Source organism: Electrophorus electricus, chromosome 2 (genome assembly GCF_041902795.1).
Source record: "Electrophorus electricus isolate QZ-2024a chromosome 2, ASM4190279v1, whole genome shotgun sequence".
NCBI classification, from domain to species: domain Eukaryota; kingdom Metazoa; phylum Chordata; class Actinopteri; order Gymnotiformes; family Gymnotidae; genus Electrophorus; species Electrophorus electricus.
In genome coordinates, this window is record NC_137498.1 from 25,663,635 (window position 1) to 25,684,188 (window position 20,554).

At 36.4% G+C, this 20,554-nt stretch overlaps 4 protein-coding genes across 5 annotated transcripts; 3 read left to right on the top strand and 1 right to left on the bottom strand.

Annotated features, from left to right (window-relative positions):
* Positions 1-807: 807 nt before the first annotated feature.
* On the bottom strand, positions 808-8,051 carry psmb12 (proteasome 20S subunit beta 12). Its single transcript, XM_027016278.3, has 6 exons — positions 7,893-8,051; positions 7,362-7,432; positions 6,810-6,941; positions 4,080-4,209; positions 2,158-2,302; positions 808-1,577 (listed from the first exon to the last, which is right to left on the bottom strand). The coding sequence occupies exons 1-6, from the start codon at positions 8,001-8,003 to the stop codon at positions 1,450-1,452; spliced, it is 717 nt and encodes a 238-aa protein (XP_026872079.3). The 5' UTR covers positions 8,004-8,051; the 3' UTR covers positions 808-1,449.
* A 5-nt stretch (positions 8,052-8,056) lies between these two features.
* psmb13a (proteasome 20S subunit beta 13a) lies at positions 8,057-11,281 on the top strand. The gene is made up of 8 exons (XM_027016277.3): positions 8,057-8,200; positions 8,530-8,623; positions 8,749-8,846; positions 8,953-9,093; positions 9,476-9,591; positions 9,783-9,841; positions 9,992-10,143; positions 11,001-11,281. Exons 1-8 carry the CDS (start codon positions 8,139-8,141, stop codon positions 11,110-11,112), a joined length of 834 nt encoding a protein of 277 aa, XP_026872078.3. The 5' UTR covers positions 8,057-8,138; the 3' UTR covers positions 11,113-11,281.
* Positions 11,282-11,964: 683 nt separating this feature from the next.
* psmb8a (proteasome 20S subunit beta 8A) lies at positions 11,965-14,995 on the top strand. Its single transcript, XM_027016290.3, has 6 exons — positions 11,965-12,271; positions 12,807-12,948; positions 13,139-13,250; positions 14,039-14,168; positions 14,314-14,518; positions 14,813-14,995. Exons 1-6 carry the CDS (start codon positions 12,122-12,124, stop codon positions 14,899-14,901), a joined length of 828 nt encoding a protein of 275 aa, XP_026872091.1. The 5' UTR covers positions 11,965-12,121; the 3' UTR covers positions 14,902-14,995.
* Positions 14,996-16,795: 1,800 nt separating this feature from the next.
* On the top strand, positions 16,796-20,553 carry tapbp.1 (TAP binding protein (tapasin), tandem duplicate 1). Of its 2 annotated transcripts, XM_027016289.3 has the most exons (8): positions 16,798-16,979; positions 17,362-17,550; positions 17,857-18,105; positions 18,365-18,724; positions 19,240-19,563; positions 19,834-19,935; positions 20,153-20,184; positions 20,338-20,553. In XM_027016289.3, exons 1-8 carry the CDS (start codon positions 16,916-16,918, stop codon positions 20,344-20,346), a joined length of 1,329 nt encoding a protein of 442 aa, XP_026872090.2. In that variant the 5' UTR covers positions 16,798-16,915; the 3' UTR covers positions 20,347-20,553. The 2 variants fall into 2 exon arrangements, with proteins under 2 accessions (XP_081552838.1, XP_026872090.2); XM_081696712.1 differs by lacking the exon at positions 19,834-19,935 and having other exon boundaries at positions 16,796-16,979.
* Position 20,554: the final 1 nt, after the last annotated feature.

Here is a 20,554-nt window from a genome sequence, read left to right on the forward strand (position 1 = left end):
TTTTTGCTATGTTATATTCCAAAGGAATATTTAATAAAAAATAAATAATGTGCATCCTACATCTTGTCACATCTTGGGTGGTTGTTATGATCAAGACATCTTAAGATGCAGAGATGGCCTTAAAGACATGTCTTCATTTTGTGAGACCCCTCAACATGTCTTAAGACAACCCAAGACATGGTGTTAGCTGGGTATGACTATATTTTCTAATTGAATAAATTCTGTACTGTCCCATTTATAGTGACATAGACAAAGTTTTCAGAGAAACAGGGCATTTCAGACAGAGGTCCTTCATGAGCTATGCAAGCAAATGCTTGGAAGAATCAATTTCCATTAGAAAAAGACATTGAAATCACTCATTCTATGGGGTTCTAAAGTTCCAAGAGTTTAGATCAGTTCTTTTTCTTTGAGTTTCTTAATTTCATTGCTGCCAGAGAAACAACTGGCAGTTCTGATGTACTTCAGAACTTTCCTGAAGATCAATCTGCCATTTCATACATTTCGGTAAAGCATTCTGTGAAGCAGCTATACGCACAAACACTCAGAAGCAGTCTGAGCACTGATTACATTTAAGGTATATACATAATTGACCAATTGTGGCATGCAAGAAGGTGTGATCTATAAAAAATGGTCAAAGACACCAGCACGGAGTATGTCGACTGTAGAATGTAAACGTCAACATGAAACGAATGTATCCTGGCAGGATACATTTTTAGATCCCAAAAAGAGGACGTCTGGAAAAAAGAGGATGTATGACCCTACGTAAAAGGTTATGTTAAGACAACAAGATAACTGAAGGAGACAGGGTTATAAATGATTACTCCAGAAAACAACTTTATTGTTTTGCCACATTCTGACTTTTACTAGAACAGAAATGTACTACATATCTACTAAAAGGGAAATATTAATTTAACATTACCTTAAAGCACAGAAAGAAAGTATATATTTAAACTGACTATGAAACATATCCCTGGGAAACAAAACTTTTTAATAGGTGGAACCTATTGTACTTTTTATGCTAAATTTGATTGGTTTTAGAATTTTTCTATCATGCATCATTTTTAAGTGACAGGGCAATTATACTTTACATCAATTATATATTACTTATTCAATAAATAATGACATTATTACAATTAAAATATGCAGAAACTGAATTCTAAAATATATAGTGTATGAGATTTGCCTATATTTGGCCTCAGGAACATCGATGTAGAGTATACCAGAACAACAAAAACTATGTGTGACAGAGAAATTCTGAAAACATATTTGGATACAGAATGCAAAAAATTCACAATAAACAGATATTTTTTGGAGGAATCAAATCTACTCTTGAGCAGTGTATTGAAGACAACATGCGAACAAGACTTCAACCTTCAGCAGTATGCTATAGGGATGAAATGTTTACTCTAGCTATTTTAAAATGTAGAGTGTAAATTTTCTGCTTATATTCTATCCATCATGGAATTTTGGCAGTTTTTCACCAGGAACAACCACATGTTCAACTCCACCCTCAGTGATCACCACCAAGTGGGCCACACCACCACTCACATTATCTCTGCCTATAGCCAACGCCAAAGCTGGGGATGAAAGAAACATACATCATTCACTTATAGCTCTTTTTACATATGTACCACAGATAGATAGATAGATAGATAGATAGATAGATAGATAGATAGATAGATAGATAGATAGATAGATAGATAGATAGATAGATAGATAGATAGATAGATAGATAGATAGATAGATAGATAGATAGATAGATAGATAGATAGATAGATAGATGCTACATTGGTTTGTAAACATACCAAATATTTTTGTAGTATGCATAAAATGTAAAGGAATAAAATGGTTATAATATATTGTATTTGTGCTTCTGGTTTTGAGTTTTTCCATTATTTTAAAAGAACATGGAAATATTGTCCCTCATAACTGACTATGTGCTAGGCAGAGATTAGGTTGAAAATTATTATACTATTCTTTAAAGTACTGTGATTTGCCCATGCCATTCTGTATTGATATTCCATCAATGATCCACTAAATTGGATCATTAGTGTGTGTGCAGTGTGCTCATAGACAATTATTAGGTAAGTGAAAAAACAAAAGAACAACAAAAATATAGCATTCCAATTCCATATAGTATTTTAAATTTCACCGTACCATTTGTAGCAAACTGAAGGCACTCCTCTCGGCTCATATCAGGTTTATATTTAGCATCCACATAGCCATAGATATAGGTGCTACCAGAACCACCAATGGTAAAGGGTTGACTGAGCAGCATCCCTCCCATGGACACTGTGTATACCTAAACAGATGCACAATATATAAAAAAACTTGACTTACAAAATGTTCATGTTTGTTGTGTGATTTCACATGCTTCCAAGACATGTGAAACAGAAGCCCAACCCCAGCCCAGGCCCAAGAAATTAATGGCCAAATGGCTTGATTTGTACTGTCAAAATTCAAGCCTGGACCCAAACCAAGCCTTAAAACACTTACTCTGTTTTCCTCTTAAGTCAGTGAGCACAAAATAAATAAATAAATCACACACACACACACACACACACACACACACACACACACACACACACACACACACACACACATATATATATATATATATATATATATATATATATATATATATATATATATATATATATATATATATATATATATATATATATATATATATATATATGCATACACTGGGAATGTATTCTTAAAGAGACAATACTCTCCTAATAGCAATTGTACTTATTTCACCCAATTCTTTTCTTTCAGTTTAGTTGTTGCCAGTTCCCAGTAGCATCCCACTACTACCAATCTGAGAGGTTCAGAATTTACATGCGCTTCCTGTGAATCTGGAAAAAGATGTGGGTGCAAGCTCGATCAGATGTCATAGAACAGCTAAACTTGCTTGTAGGATTGTCCATCTGTCCAATTCTATACACATAAGTTAACAGATGACCTAGCTAGGCTCTGTCTGTAATGATTGGCCACCCTCTTGATATCCCTGTTTCCATAGTTTCCCCGTCGTGTCTGTTTTCCTTTACTTGCTTGACTGTTCCTTGGTTTCGTTTTCTCCGCCCCTTGTCTGTTCCTGAAGTCCAGTCCTTGTTTTGGTTTCCCAGTTCATATGTTCACCTTTGTCTGGCTAGTCCTTAATTGTTTTGGTTATTTAATTAAGCCCTGTGTTTTGTCTCGGTTATTGTGGAAAATGTAGTTTGTTCAGTTGTGTTCAGTTTTCTCTTGCTATCTCTGTCATTGTTAAGTTTGCTTTTGCTATCTCTGTCATCACCCTCGCTTTTTGGCCTAGTTCGTCTATTTCTTTGCCTCATTGTTTTCCCTGTGTCTCTGTTTATTAGCCTCCTGTGTTTTGTTACCCTCACTCATTGAACTGCCTCCTCCATTTGCATTCTGCCTCTCACCTGATTCCTACTAGAAATGTTACACTGTCAAACAGGATGATTAAAGAAAGAGTGTATATACAGTCTTCATATAAATTAAATTTTAAACATAAATAATACAGAATAATGAATAATTATTTTTCATTAATTCTGATACTAGGAGAGTCCTAGTATAACTTATTCCAAATAGATTACTGAGCAGATACCCATTATTGGATGCCGTTACTGTAATCAGCACAAATAAATAAGAAGTAGATCATCCTTCCCATCAAGAGAGCAGGGCAAATTGTGTTTTATTGGACTCAAAGCCAAGGCTGTTGCATCACAGGGAGTCAAATTCATGATCTCCCAATGGCAGGACGAAACTTTACACAGCTAAGTACTCCAAAATGCAAATGTCCCTACAACTATATTTACAGTTATGCTCTTGTCCACAGTGACTTACAATAGTGCTTTGTTGTTTCTGTAGTAAAAAAAAAAATCATTAAACTATTATATAGTCATCGTATATTCATCTAGATGCTCTTGTCCACAGTGACTTACAATAGTGCTTTGTTGTTTCCGTAGTAAAAAAAAAAATCATTAAACTATTATATAGTCATCGTATATTCATCTAGATTAGATGCAGTGTCCTACAATATGTTCAGTGTATATCCTCCTATAAGAAAGTACCTGTGGCCCTCTTTTCTTGTCCCAACCTGCTGTGATGAAACCAGCCTCAAGATCCTCCCTATTACTGTAGCAGAGCTCCTTCAGCACAGATGCTGCAGCTTTAACCAAGGGAGGTGAGTCCATTTGTATACTAGAGAAAGATAGCATCATTAAAAGCAACTTTGATACTTTTGACATTTAAGATTTTAGCTAATTGAATTTTCCAATTTAATTATCTCTTTTCACAAGGGAAGTAGTTTATGACACAAAATGCAAGTATGCATGACTAGCCAGTATGAACTCAATCTGATTTGTATCTTCAGCTAACACAAAATACATGTAGTCGATCAGCAAGGACATGCTTGGTTTTTCATTTTTTCTTGCCTGATGGTAATTGGTGATCATTGCATTGTTTGTCACCAATGTTAGGCTCAAAGTCCCAGTACACAAAAGAAGTCAAATTTGGATACCAAACATGTCTTGGCTAATTAAATACATTTTAGCAGAATACATTTTAGCAAATGGAAAATTGTATAATTTTTAATGTTCCCCTTATTATTCATTTAAATGTTCAGGTTTATTAGTATTTACAGCTACACTCTTAAGTTCACTCTTGACCAGTGGTTGAATCAAGACTGGTATGTGTTAGCACAAGACTAACCACTACCTAACTAATTCGACTAACTACTAACTAACTAACAAGAGTAACATACTGCGTGTGTATATCCAGATTGAACAACCCATTAAACAGCGCAAACAGTCTATTAAAAACCCCAAGTATGAAAACATATACTTAATGTGACTCCTAATATTTGTTTTCTTAGTTTGGTATAATGGTATTTCCTTAGTTACAAGTTAATTATAATTTACATTTATTGCAAGTTAACATTTACTAAGTTAACTTAAAGGTGGAACATCTTCTCAAGTATATAAAATTATACTGAATTTAATCATGTTGTTCCATATTGTGATCCATATGACATGCCATGTAGACATGGAGACTGAGAGGTTTTATCCAGGGAAACTTTATATACATTGCATCCGGAAAGTATTCACTTTTTCCACATTTTGTTATGTTACAGCCTTATTCCAAAATGGATTAAATTCATTTTTCCCCTCGAAATTCTACACAGAATACCCCATAATGACAAAGTGAAAAAAAATTTTTGGAATTGTTGCAAAGTTATTAAAAAAAATAAATAAATCACATGTACATAAGCATTCACAGCCTTTGCTCAATACTTTGTTGAAGCATCTTTGGCAGCAATTACAGCCTCAAGTCTTTTTGAGTATGATGCTACAAGCTTGGCACACATATTTTTGGGCAGGTTCTCCCATTCTTCTCTCAAGCTCCATCAGGTTGGATGGGGAGTGTCAGGGCACAGCCATTTTCAGATCTCTCCAGAGATGTTCAATCGGGTTCAAGTCTGGACTCTCAAGTGGGCCACTCAAGAACATTCACAGGGTTGACCCGAAGCCACTCCTCTGTTATCTTAGCTGTGTGCTTAGGGTCGTTGTCCTGTTGGAAGGTGAACCTTCACCCCAGTCTGAGGTCCAGAGCGTTTTGGAGCAGGTTTTCTTCAAGGATTTCTCTGTACATTGCTGCATTCATCTTTCCCTCAACCCTGACTAGTCTCCCAGTCCCTGCTGCCAAAAAACAACCCCACAGCATGATGCTGCCACCAATATGCTTCACTGTAGGGAAGGTATTGTCCAGGTGATGAGTGGTGCCTGGTTTCCTCCAGACATGATGCTTGACATTCAGGCCAAAGGGTTCAATCTTTGTTTCATCAGACCAGAGAATTTTGTTTCTCATGATCTGAGAGTCCTTCAGGTGCCTTTTGGCAAACTCAAAGCGGGCTGTCTTGTACCTTTTACTGAGGGGTGGCTTCTGTCTGGCCACTGTACCATACAGGACTGATTGGTGGAGTGCTGCAGAAATGGTTGTCCTTCTGGAAGGTTCTACTCTCGCCACAGAGCAATGCTGAAGTTCTGTCAGAGTGACCCTTGGGTTCTTGGTCACCTCCCTGACTAAGGCCCTTTTACCCCGATCACTCAGATTGGCTGGGTGGCCAGCTCTAGGAACAGTCTTGGTGGTTCCAAACTTCTTTTATTTACAGATGATGGAGGCCACTGTGCTCATTGGGACATTCAATGATGCAGACATTTTTCTGTACCCTTCCCCTGATCTGTGCCTCGATACAATCCTATCTCAGAGGTCTACAGACAATTCTTTGGATTTCATGGCTTGGTTTGTGCTCTGACATGTACTGTCAACTAAGGGACCTTATATAGACAGGTGTGTGCCTTTCCAAATCATGCCCAATCAACTAGATTTACCACAGGTGGACTCTAATCAAGTTGTCGAAGCAATTGAAGGATAATCAGTGGAAATAGGATGCAACTGAGCTCAATTTTGAGTGTCATGGCATAGGCTGTGAATACTTATGTACATGTGATTTTTTTTTTTTTTTAAATAAATTTGCAACAATTTCAAACAAACTTTTTTCACTTTGTCATTATGGGGTATTGTGTATAGAATTTCAAGGGGAAAAAATTAATCGAATCCATTTTGGAATAAGACAAAACAAAATGTGGAAAAAGTGAAGCGCTGTGAATACTTCCTGGATGCGCTGTATCCCTGGTTCCACACTCTTTAACCTTCTTATGGTTTATACAAAAATATACTTTCATGATCTCACAATGAAAATCTCAAAATCCTTTGGAAGGTTAAAGGATAAGTAAGTGTACCTGTGGAAAGATAGCTGGAACTTGGCCATTTTTGTTACAGCTTGTGCATCTGCCAGTGTTCCAGCTATGCAGCAGAATATCTTATCATGAATCTGGATCAGCTTGTTTATGACTTTAGAGGACACATAAGACCTATGAATTGAATTTCAAAAACAGAACAAAAAAATACATTTATGACATTTAGTAGACGCTCTTATCCAGAGTGACTTACAAAAGTACTTTGTCATTTACTCATAGAATACATCCTAGCCAGTACAGCAGGTCAGAGTCCAAGATACCACTGAAATAGAATATTGTTCAAATACACGGATCATTGGTGATGCCTAGAAGTGCAAAACACAAAATCTATCTCAGACAACAATGAGTGCAATAAAAAATAAATACTAGAGTTAGTCAACATAGGCGCAGTCAACATCAGTGAAATAAACAACAAATAAACAATGTGTGTGTGTTTGTGTGTATGTGTGTGCGTGTGTGTGTGTATCTTGTATTTGTAAAAGCACATAATGATTAGAATCTATAATCTAGGATTAATACTTTTATAACACTCACCCACCAACTGATGCCCTAGAATCAGAGCCAATGATAACGCCTCCATTAAACTTTACTGCAAGGATAGTTGTCTACCAAAAAGGAAGTGTGAAAACATATGTGTGGGAGTCAAATTAGATACCTTCATGTGTTAAATATCCAAGTGATTTGTCCATCATAAATACTAAAAGGAATTAATGGTATAAGTTTTGATGAATTTAATGACTGCAGTAGGCCTGCACATGTGAACAATATTATCACATTGCAAACAAGCAGTGATCAGTAACAGGGTAAACCATTTTGTACTTGAAAGTGAAAGTAACTCTAAAAACGATAACATATTTCCACAATCACAATATGTTAACACTGTACTGCAAAGTGACTAAAAAACAAATAACAATTATAATAAACGATTAAACTTTCATCAGATGACGTCTATCCCTTTTTTAATTCTTCAGACAAGGCAACTTTGCATTAGTCTGACTCATCATTGAAATAGCAACAGCGATCAAATAGCCTGCAAGCGCATTAATACAGTAAAGCTGTACTTACACCTGTGCTGACACCTTTACATAGATAGTTTGTTGGGTGCCTTTCCATAGTTCTAAATTGGTGGTAGCCTAACCGTTCCAACTTCAAATTGTATTGTGTCGCCTCATTCATATGAATAACTTCCCAGAAACCTGTGCTACCAAACAGTTGAACAGCGTCACCACTGGACACGGAACTGCAATTACAGAGATCCCCACTAGCTTGCGACCTAATAGATCGGGCAAAAAAAATAGGCTCTCGGTGGACATGGCGTTATCGCATGTATTTGAAACACCTGTATCAGGTTTTAATTTTGAGAACTCGACAAGGTAAGTAAAATTGATATCTGTTTAAGTAAATGGTGGATAATAGTGGGCAAAACATCTAAGCCTTGCTTTACAGTACAAGATCTGCTGTCTTGTCAAAAACGAAAGTATGTTCGTCTCCATATAAAAAAATCAACAACCGCTTTTAGTAAAACGCACTGTTCTAGGGAACGAAACAGGTTATTAGGTTATACTGTAGCGTCAAATCCCAGAAGTTGGTTATACAGTTGAAACATTTAATGTTTTATTCTCGAATGAAATCATCAGGAAATCTGCCGTGACTTCCCTTGTTATGTCTCATCTCATGCCGAATTTTTTACTTTGTCATTCAGAAATATTTTATTGGAGAATGTTCTGGATGAGGGAAAAACCAAGGCCCCTAAACCTCTGAAGACAGGCACCACAATCGCAGGAGTGGTGTATAAGGTATAAATATAAAAAAAGTGTTAAAGTGTAGGATAATATACTTTATCTTTGTTGTTTATTGACTATGACACAAATGTCCTTTTCCTTCTCTTTTTCTTTGTTTCACTGGGAATTTGCATGTATAGAATGGTGTGGTTCTCGGAGCAGACACAAGGGCCACCTCCAGTGAAGTAGTGGCAGACAAAACATGTGCCAAAATTCACTACATTGCTCCCAACATATAGTAAGTACTCTTCTGAAATGTAATTACGCTTTCATTTTAATAATTATAATAATGCCCCCTAACCCCTGAGTACATTCATATTTTTGCTTTTTTTCATGTATTTTAGTTGCTGTGGAGCAGGGACGGCAGCAGACACAGAGAAAACCACAGATTTGCTATCATCCAACCTCACCATTTTCTCCATGAATAGTGGCAGAAACCCTAGGGTTGTCATGGCAGCTAACATACTACAGGATATGCTTTTCAGGTGTGTGTGGGGGTGGCCATGTCAGATGTCAATCAGTATTTAAAATATGCATCTGTAAAACCATTTTCTTCACTCCCAGTCCTGAAGAGACTTAACACTGGTTATGAAACAGCACCACTCTTTGTAGGTGTTGATCATAGGTTTAGCTGTGCCTGTTAGAAAAATAAAAACATTATACTGTGGAGAAGGGAGGGTCCTGGGGCCTCTGAGTGCATGCATCCTTGGATGCTCATGTCCAGAACACCAAGACACCAGGGTACTGATCACATCAGCCTGCTCTGTAATGCTTTCCAAATGTGAGGCTCTTCAGGGCAAGAGTGTTGTAATTAAGTGAGAGCTTGTTGCTGCCAGTTTGTTATTGCTTGTCCATGTCATATCTCAGGTATCGAGGTATGATTGGAGCAAATCTAATACTTGGAGGAGTGGACTGCACTGGGAATCACCTCTACAGAGTGGGGCCCTTTGGGAGCATGGACAAGGTTCCATATCTTGCCATGGGTAAGCATGTGAGATTCAACAGTAAAAATGTGTTTTGTTGAAAAAGAGTATAAATAGTTCAGTAAATAAATCAATTATATTCAGTAACAAGAACAACAACTTCATTCTTATACTCTTATTCTATGTTTGTTTATTTGTTTATATTGTTTAAGTGAAATGTGATTCTTTGATGGTCCATTGGGTCTGTTTAGGATCTGGTGATTTGGCTGCTATGGGTATACTGGAGGACAGGTTTAAAGTCAATATGGAGGTAATTGGTTGTTTTAATTAAGTCAATTTGGAGATAATTTGTTGTTTTAATTAAGATTTTAAAATTCAGATGTAAGCTCGCACAGAACGGCATGTAGTATATGGCTGAATAGGCTTAAAAATTAACACTCACACTCATACTGTTCTCCAGGTAGAGGAGGCCAAGACATTGGTGTGTGATGCCATCCATGCAGGCATCATGACTGACCTTGGTTCAGGCAACAACATAGATTTGTGTATCATCACCAGGAGGGGGGTGGACTACATTAGACCCTATCAGGAGTCTGAATACAAGCAAAGGAGGTAAGACAACATATATCAAGAAGACCATTTAACAAATTAACATACAATATGATTAAGCCCACTGTCTGTGGGTCCTTAAGAAGTATTTAAAAATCTTACATTTAACTGAATCAATTTAAGGCTTTAAATATTTCATTTTTAGATTTTTTATTGTTAAATAAGAATTAGTATTAAATAATCTAATGGCACTTATGCTACTGTGGCCAATGTATCTATCAACTATTTGTTACACTGAGAAGATACAGTATTGCAAATTTAATCCTACATTTCACCACCATAGAGGTGTCACTGTGCATGCCAAATGGTTGCTTAATTTGCATTTCAACTAATATTAGAAAGGTCTTAAAAGATTAATTTTTTTATTCCCTTTAGATATGCTAAAGCACTACAGTAGCACCAAAAATCTAGCATAACTCCTCATCTCTCATAAGTGCATTATGTGCAGGCCACCTTGATAAACAAACTATACATATAATTTGAGTAATTTTTTTGTATATATACAAGAAAAGGGGCTATAAGCAAGATAATATAAAACTCTATAAATATAAGGTAAATATACAACAAGATAATATAAACTTTGTTTGCAGAGCTCATGAAGGATCTCTGTCTGAAACGTTCTGTTTCTCCGGAAACTTTGTGTACTTCACTACAATTTTGAATATCTACATGTCTTACTACAGAACATAGCAGTTACTCACCTGGAATATATATAGATCACATACTACTACATTTATATCTGACAGGAGCCCCTAATGAAATATTTCTAATTTTGGAACACATTCAAATTCCTGGATGGATTTGGGTAATATGTTATGACTTTCTCTTTTGGTGTCCCTTTGTCTCCTTCTCTCTTTCAGGCAGGAGAAGTATAAATATAAGCCAGGTACAACCCCTGTTTTGACAGAAAACATAGTTCCTTTGGAGCTGGAGCTGGTTCATGAGATGGTTCAGACAATGGAAACAGCCTAAAAAAAGAGTGAAAAATCCTTATGTTTCTAGTCTGGCAGCACTGCTTTGTCATGATAAAGCAAATCAAATGTATTGCTTGTTTTTTTTCCTTACTACCATGTAAAAAGCAACCATGTATTTTTTACAAAGACAAGCAAAGCCATTAATAAACCATAAGTTTTAAAAAGAACTGTAAAGATTGTGGACTATGAAGATTGTATACAACATTGGAAAGACACAATCAGGACAAATACACATCTTAAAGCTAATATAGCCTACCACTATTCTACTTAAAGTGATTTCTTTCTCTTCAATAAAGTTAGCCATTAATGTACTTAAGTGGCATCAAATGATTATGAAGTTAACCAAGACTAGGTTCCATTTGCGTTCAGTATCTTATATATGTAAATATCACTGGATCAGTATGACAGCGTATGAAAAACACAAACTAATATTCATTTATGTTTTCTAAATTCTGTTACTTCATGAATCTAATAAGTTGGTTCATTAAGGTACAAATGCTACTAAAGCTACATATAAGTTACTTATAACACGTAACACTTTCATTAATTACCGTTACTTATGTAGCGTTAATGACGATATTGGGGCAAACTGTAGTAAAAAAATCTTCCTAAAAACTGGTGACGCGAACAAACAAAAGTTCCAATTGGACATCCGTGTATGCGACCTTGTCAGGTTAGTTTTTTTTCTCTTGAAAATTGTTTTATTTACTTTAAAGACTTTAATGTAAAAAGAGAGTTATATATAAGTGAATGTTTTCCTATTTTTCAACATTTTCATGAAACAGATTATTTTAATAAAAATGGTAAAATGTGATCATAAACGAAACTAAATAAACTAATCCTTCATCTCTAAACTTTCGGTTTCGAAAAGTATATTTTCAAAACCCTTCGAGGGTATTGTCTTCAGCCGATAGATCATATTTCACCGGCGCTAAACGAACTCGTTTTCTCTTTACAGAATTTGTTTTCACATTAGCCTAATATTTTTGTCTTGATTTAAGCAGAGCATGGCTCTTTTGGAAGTAAGTGGATACTTGTCCCATTCCGGATTCGGCAAACAGCACGTTGGTTCAAGGCAAACGCAGCTTGTGGGCCCAACGAATCACTACATTTTTGGGACGAAATCTCAAGAATTTGCTGTACCTGTTGGGAATGATGTAAGTAATGAATTTGATGAATTGATATTTGTTTTTCAAAGCAATGTTTTATTATTAGAAAATTATTGAGGAATGCAATATGCAAAAATTTTTCCCACTGGTATATGATTGTTGTATTCTTCCTTACTTAAGACAACATGGACTGACATCCATGTGCCCAATAGTCCTATACATTGCCCCCCTCATGTTAAATTATCCTGTAGGTGTATTGTTAGCCTACATGTAGATGCATGTTTAGCCACCTAGTTTGGTCTTGTACTTCAGCAGAGGTAGAATGCAGTTAATAGAGGTTCCAGTTTCATAAGTTTGATAAGTGAAAAAATAACATTAAGTTTTGTTATGATTTTGTTTTTTGAATTCTGTCTGCTGAGAAAAGTGGCTAAATTGGCTTAAATCACTGAATTTAAGAGCAGGAAGTTCTTCATATTGGAGACATTAGCTCAGCACATACTATATCAAATATATGTTCTCAACCCTTAAGGTTATAAAACATAGGTAAAGTAATGTAGTGGAAAGTTTCTTAATTTTATTTCAGCCCTCAGCCTTTTTGAAATCATGCAGTCATGAGGACGGCATATCAATAGACATGAACCATGGCACCACAACACTAGCCTTTAAGTTCCGTCATGGTGTCATTGTGGCAGTTGACTCCAGGGCTTCATCTGGTAGCTATATTGGTAGGTATGCTCACATCACTACACAAATATAAAATGTATTTGAACATGTTAAAGGCTACCACTGGGTTCTACAATGACGCAGAGTTTGCAAGACAACAAGCCAGAGCACATATTTATACACAGCCTACTTCTTCATCATCTTCTAATATTCTATATTCTTTTTACTCTCAATGATTTTGTTCTTTGACAGCATCAAAGGAGGCAAATAAGGTGATTGAAATCAACCCTTACCTGCTAGGTACCATGTCTGGCAGTGCGGCAGACTGTCAGTACTGGGAAAGACTTCTGGCTAAAGAGTGCAGGTCTGTCTGGGCATGAATATATGTATGGGCAGAGGGGAGTGTTTGAGTCCATGCACAGGGTAATGTTACCCTTCTGTGTGTGCATGTGTGTGTGTGTGTGTGTGTGTCTGTGTGAAGTTAGGTCAGGAAATGTATCTAGTGGAATATTTGTTTATTCCAACGATGGATAAAGATCCTTTTCAATGGCATAGAAATATCCAGTAGGAATGATTTGTAAACTTTAAAAGAATAAGAATTTCATAATACTAATAGGCAACTCATAAATCCCATGTCTAGTACTAGTGTATCTAGCATTAGAAAGGCTTGTTGAACAAGAATAATTGTATAGTAATAGGAGGACTGTTAGATCTAGTACTAAATGTTCACATCTTAGAAGCAACAAGTTCTGCTTGAATTGAAGTTTCCCAGTGGTAATAAAAAAGTATGTTACAAAATTATAGTAAGGAAAATATAGTAATAGCAATATAGTAATATAGCAATATAGAATAGTATACAGTAATATAGAAAATAGTAAGGAAAACTACACATATATAAATTAGTTACACCAAAAATACCTGTAAATTCCAATGGGTAAGTGTCTGAGAAAATCAGCATGGCACTGCTTATTAGTAGAAAAAAGGCTATGAATCAACTTGAGTTTGTAACACACTTCTTGCAACCTATATTATTACAAGTTCTAGACTAAAATGGCATCAAATAAATGACTATTTAGCATCAAAAATATGCCAATCGCATCAGTAATATAATTTTTAATGTCTAATGGATGTGTGCTTTGTGTATGTAATTAGGCTTTACAAACTACGTAATAAGCAGAGGATCTCAGTGTCTGCGGCTTCAAAGTTGCTGTCCAACATGATGTTAGGTTATAAAGGCATGGGACTCTCCATGGGTAGCATGATCTGTGGCTGGGACAAGAAGGTACAACTATGTGTGTCTGCGTGTGTAGAGGTTTTTTTCACTTAGTTTACATTCCCTGGTAACATTTCTATTAATCTACCTTCAACTGCTAAATTGGTCCTAAATGCTTTGTTCAGTTGTTAATTGTCTTTCTTGGCACACCCAGGGTCCAGGTTTGTATTATGTTGATGACAATGGCACCCGACTCTCGGGGCGAATGTTTTCCACGGGCTGTGGGAACAGTTATGCATATGGAGTGGTGGATAGTGGCTACTATGAGGAAATGACAGTTGAAGAGGCCTATGAGCTGGGCCGCCGTGGTATTGCACATGCTACTCACAGGGATGCATACTCTGGTGGAGTCGTCAACCGTAAGTGATATCCACTAATTGCACACAGATACTGTGTCGATCAGTACATATAAGATCAGATTCTGTATAAGGATCTTTTAAAACAAGGGGCTCTGAAGCATATTTATGGTTAGTGGGTCGCTGAACATAAGTGGCATTCAGGAAGTAGTTATCCTGCAATAACAAGACACCACAAAGCCCTTATTCAGCCTGTGTTGTACTTTTTAAGTAAAGAGTCTTTTTCTATGTGTGGATATGTATGTGTGTGTTATTTATCAGCATCTTTATCTTGTATGCTCTTTTATATTTTCTCAGTCTATCACATGAAGGAGGATGGCTGGATTAAGGTCTGCAAGGAGGATGTATCAGAACTAATCCATCATTACAGGAAAGGGATGTTCTGATCAAAGATCTGTCCTTTTATTTACACAAAAACCGCTCTGCTACTGTACTTAATTCTATCTGAAACAATTCAAAATAAAGATGATTTTAACCTAATTACCAAATTGTTTAAAGGGCTTTGTAACTTACTTCTTATAAGTGATCCAACTCCAGCTGTCTTGGTAAACGGATTTGTTGATATTGCATAGAAATCTTAACAGTAAAGTCCAAAAATGCTAAAAGTGTTAAAATTCAGTTGTAGTGTTAGATAGCAATATCCTTTACATTATTCAGATATTCAGTAGTTTAAATTGCAGCTGTAATGTGTGATCAATATGATTTATCTTGTTGTCATCATAGTTTGAACGCAGGATTGTATGTCTGGATTTGATAATAAAAGGTAAAGATACACAATGTAAAACATTTATTATTTTTATTATATTATTATTATCTTTTGTAGCGCACACATTTTGGAACGATTGTTGCTGATTCTCTACATTCAGATAGAGATTCATCAAATATGTAAATGACATTCATACATTAAAGGAGTAAAGCCTCCTCACACAGAAAGATAGATAATATGGACCTTACCTGTCACCACAGTTTAAACAGCTAGCATTGTAGCAAAGGTTTTAAAGTCTGCAAAGGTGTATCTGGTCAGTGATGTTGGGTGAATGAATTTTGAATTAAATGTCATTCTGCGACCCAAAAGACTCAACTCATTGAAATTGAGAAACTTCTTCTTTCGTGAGAAAATAGAGAAGGTCTGGTAACACACAGTTGGGGATGCATACCTAAGCTCATGCCTCCAATCGGAATTAAACTGGTCTTATATTATTCACTTAGGTGGACATATTTTGCTGTCATGTCAGGTCTTGTTTTAAAGAATATTTAAAGTTAAACAACATAGATATATATTTGGGCATACAAAAGTTCATCAAAAAAAGTTTACAGATCACTGCAGCACAGTACAGCCTGTGTGCAGAGAGCTCATAGTTGGCATGATATGTCTACCCCTTGAGTTTATTGCTTTTTTTACTACCTTATTTTTTTCCAGGTGTTCATCCTAAAAATTCACTTATCTGGTCATTAACAAGGCCATCTGACAATACTGTTATGTACTCCTCAAAAACTATAAAAACTAAGATATAAGCTGTGTTATATAATGAAAGTATCTTATCTATCATGTAACAAAATACAAAGCCTTTGCATCTTTCTGGTTTTGTATCCACAAAGAGTATTCTCATGTCTAAAATGTGCATGCACACTAGTAATGAGTCAGGAGTTAAAAATATTCAAAACCAAGTATCTGATATCACTTTGCAAAGTATTTAAAAAGTGTTTAAAATAATTTATGCCATTAACTTACAAAATAAGAAAAAATAGTCTAAAGAGTACACTTTGAAGCTTGATATTATTTATTTTTATACAAGCATTTATATAGCTTAAGACATGCATATCAAATATAGTGACCATATCTAATTATTTCAATAGATACAAAGATACAAAGAGAAAATGCAGGAAATATGTACACAATTTTTTTTTTTTAACAGTTTTCGAAGGGGGAAAAAAAGGCTTCTACAGGCAAAAGTCAGTATTTAATGTGGACTCTCTTGGCACTCAGTTATGCCAAATTGTATTTTGTAAACGTAGAGTGCGTCCTTGTTCCGATAAATCATGTAACATCCAAACAGTAAGAATAAGATCAAATGGAGTCAATATGCCCTCTAGTGGTGGACGTGCGAAACGTGCAGGATATTAGATTTAGATTTTTAAAGATTGAAAGTTCACTTTTTTTTACTTCCTTAGACCTCAAAATACAGTTTACAAAATTAACGATGTCGCACGTTCATGAAATTAAACAAATGGCAGGCCCCAGATCGCCAAGGACATTGCCATGCGCTTGCGCATTCTAAATTTAAAAGCGAAACTAAGATATGACGCTGGGTGTTTTCTGAGGAACGTCCGTTGAGCTTTTCAATTTATTCGACAACACCTAACCCATAGTTCTGCTCCCTGATCATAAAGAAAAAAGTCATGTCCAATATTTCGACCAATTTCAAGACAGCGATATTTGTTGTCGTCTTTTTGCTCTTCGGTGGTAAGTAGCGATTCACAGCATTATACATTCTCACTTACTAAACGCAAACGCAACGTGTTAAAAGTGTAATAAAATATAAGCGCAATGTACCCTACGCCACATGAGAAACAGATGGCTAGACGTCTAAAAAGACTTGTCAGTGGAGGTTATGTAGGTATCTTACCTTGCAAGTGTGGCACTTGTGTTTATTTTATATGTCTACTTTTAGCTCTACTGTTTAGACGTGCTAGAAGTCCTACACTTCAGCATAAATTAGCGTGCTCTGTCTGGGCTCCGTCTAGTGTTTTGATGCGTTCTATCTGACTCGTCCAGCTAGCCTTTAGAAATATGCAAACAATTATAGACCTGCACTGGGTGTGAATAAAAGTATCTTGGTTTGCAGCCCTTTGTTCGGGATGCGTGGTATTGGAGTGCTGGTTTGTACAGGAAAAGCCTGGTCGCGGAGGGGGTTTCTCTGCTGCAATGAGCCAGGAGAAATCCTTGATGTACATCAGAACCAACCTGGATAGTGACAAAACACAATATAAACCTCCATCAGACATCAGCCCTTCCAGAATTTACTATGTGACTGGTAGGTATTGACTTATTTGTGGTTAATGTAGCAATTATTTTGCAAAGTTTTGCTCAAATCAATAACTAGATTACCAGCATTATAGGCACTGTTAGCAATCAGATCTTTTTGTAGAAGATAGCATAACATATTCTTGTAAGAGTAAACATTTAACACTTACGAATGCCCTTGAAGTGACTAGTATTAGTGAACATTGAACACTAATGTAAAAATGTACATATATAATGAGAACATAATTTCATTATATTTAGACTATTTCAACAAGCAAAATCTGATTAATAATAAACTGTACTTTCAATTCTCCAGATCCTTCTGCTACTTTCTGCAGATCAGCTCTCCATCCACCTGAGGGCTCTGTAACAAAACCTCAGTGTGAAATAAACCCTTTCACTCCTCAAGCATCTATGGTCAAATGGGCTGCTGCACTCACAAACTCTGCACAAAGCCCAGTATATCTGGATGCTAACTGGTTTTCTGTAGCAGCACAGGGCCTTGATGGACAGCTAACACTGTCAAATCTAATGCGAGCTTCATCAGCATCTAATGAGCCAAATGGTAAAGTTTTGCTTTAATTTTGCATGAGCGTCACTGATTTATGTACAAGGCTAAAAACAACATCGAACTTACGATATGATTTATATTTTATATACATTTTAAATTCAAGTTCACTTATTCCAGTCTGTCTCTTTGTACTGTTATACCAATCCATCAGCTGTTTTATTTGTAGTGGAAAGAAACAAGACAGCAGTAGGAAAGAGGTTTTTTAACACAAAGTATATTTTTTGCTTTGTCTCCCTCTTTATCACTCTGGCAGTAATCCTCAGTGTTACCAGTAAAACTGCCTCAGTACGCTCTAGAATGGGGGAGCCTGTTCTTTTAGACTGTGGGTTCTGGGTAGACCCAACCTCACCTCTTCATGGTTCTGGCTTTGCTGTGGAATGGCGCTACCAGTTCCGAGGTGAGGGGAGGCTGGTTGTGGCCTATGACGGTAAGAGCGATCGCTTTGCTGAGACATCAGAGACAGGGGTTGACTTGGACATCAGTGGCCTTTATGAGAGAGGAAATGCATCACTGGTCCTGGAGGAGGCACAAGTGAGGGACTCTGGCACCTACATCTGCACCATTTATCTACCACACCTTTTGGCTCAGGTGGCCATGGACCTGGAGATAGTCGGTATGTTTTTAGTGACATTTTTTGACTAAACACATTTAAATAGAGTTTTCTACTCACAGCTCTGGAAGGCTCTGGAGTTGTTTAGTGATTCTCATGATTTGACACACTTTATTCAACTCAGGATGGGTTTCATTAGTGACTGAGTTAGACCTTAAATCAGCTTTTAAAAAGCTTGATTAACCAGCAGAGGGAGAAAGTGGACTTGAAATGTCCAATTGGACATTAGCCCAGTGGTGTTCAGGTTCAGGTTCTTATCCCTCCTAAATGTGATGTGTTTGCCTTTGTCCTTCCCAATCATTCAATTATTTCTATAATTTGTATAACTGCATGCTAAGTAATAGCCAGTGTCTTTTGATGTGTCTTATTCCCTGATTCCCTTCAACATACACTGCCATTTCTGGTTGTATTAATTAAATATATGAGGTATGGCCATATCACTTACACATTAGTTACTGAAATAATGCTTAGTAGCTTAATTTCCTTTGTATATCTCCCATTGCTTCTTCTTCTTCCAGAACCTCCGTCCCTTGCCATCTACCCCTCCCCACTTCCTTTCTCTGTCCCTGGGCAGGTGGTGTCAGTCCATTGTGAAGCTTCAGGTTTTGTTCCTCTCACTCTGGACCTTGGCTGGGAGTTTACTGGGGCTGATGGTAAGAGGCGACACATTGATCAAGGCAGTGTGACTGGGCACAGGCAGGCCAGTGATGGCACCTATAGCCAGAGCACTCGTCTGGAGTTGGAGCCCACCAAGCTAGGACTCGGAAGGGGAGGGGAGGTCAGCTGTGTTGCCAATCACCAAGGAGGATCTAGACGAGCTAGTGTGACTCTGAATGTCATTGGTGAGTAAGGAGGTGATGAGCGCTTTACTTTTTATGATGTTGTTATTTTTGATATTATAGCCAGGGAGGTGATTAAGAGGAAAAAGAGTACAAAGAGTATGAAGATGGAATGGTGTCTGAAGTCATAATATTTATGTAGCCTTTTGCTCTTTGTTATACCTGTCATTTTCTATTTTTTTGTGTGAAGATTCATTTTTGGTAAAATGTTATGTTTGCTTGAATCTGAAAGAAAGGTCCCAAAAATGTTAATTGTTCATTTAAATATTTCAGGTGTCAGTGCTCCATCCATAGAGGACTCTATGGCAATGGTTGCTGTAGCCCTTGTGCTTTATGGTGTAATAAAGGTTTTTTTCTGGACATTCAGTTCTGTTGGTAAGCCAGAGTTCACCAAATGTGCTTTGAGCTTCATAAATTTAATGATAAATTTACTTAGGAAATGAAAAATCCCTCAGCTTGTTATAGGATATTGGTAGTTGGTACATATTAGCATGCACTGCATATTGCATATTATCCTGGAGAGTAATGTGTGAATGTGAAATCTGTTAAATTCATATTATCATGCCTTTATTTAATTCATGTATCCCTGTAGATACCAGCAGCATAGATTCAAAGGACCGAAAGGTAATATACATATTCTTTATATATAGCTAGAAATGACAACACATAATCCACTTATTCATTTCAAATTTTTGCCTAGCTCTTTCCAAATCATATAAAAATATTTATGTCTTCTATATTTATCCACCAAAATCTATTGTATCTCTCTTTTAAAAGGACAAGTAACCATGATGCTCAAATATCTTCCTGGATGTTCAAATAACCTGAGAAAAAAGTCCTGTAAATAATCCCCTCAAAATGATGCTACACATTCTGGAGTGGTCCATCATTGTCTATGTACATTTTGAACTTAAACTAAATGTCTCTTAAGAACAGCAGAAGGAAATATCCCTGTTTTGACAATATGCTTTAAATAAAACTCCAATTGTGTAAT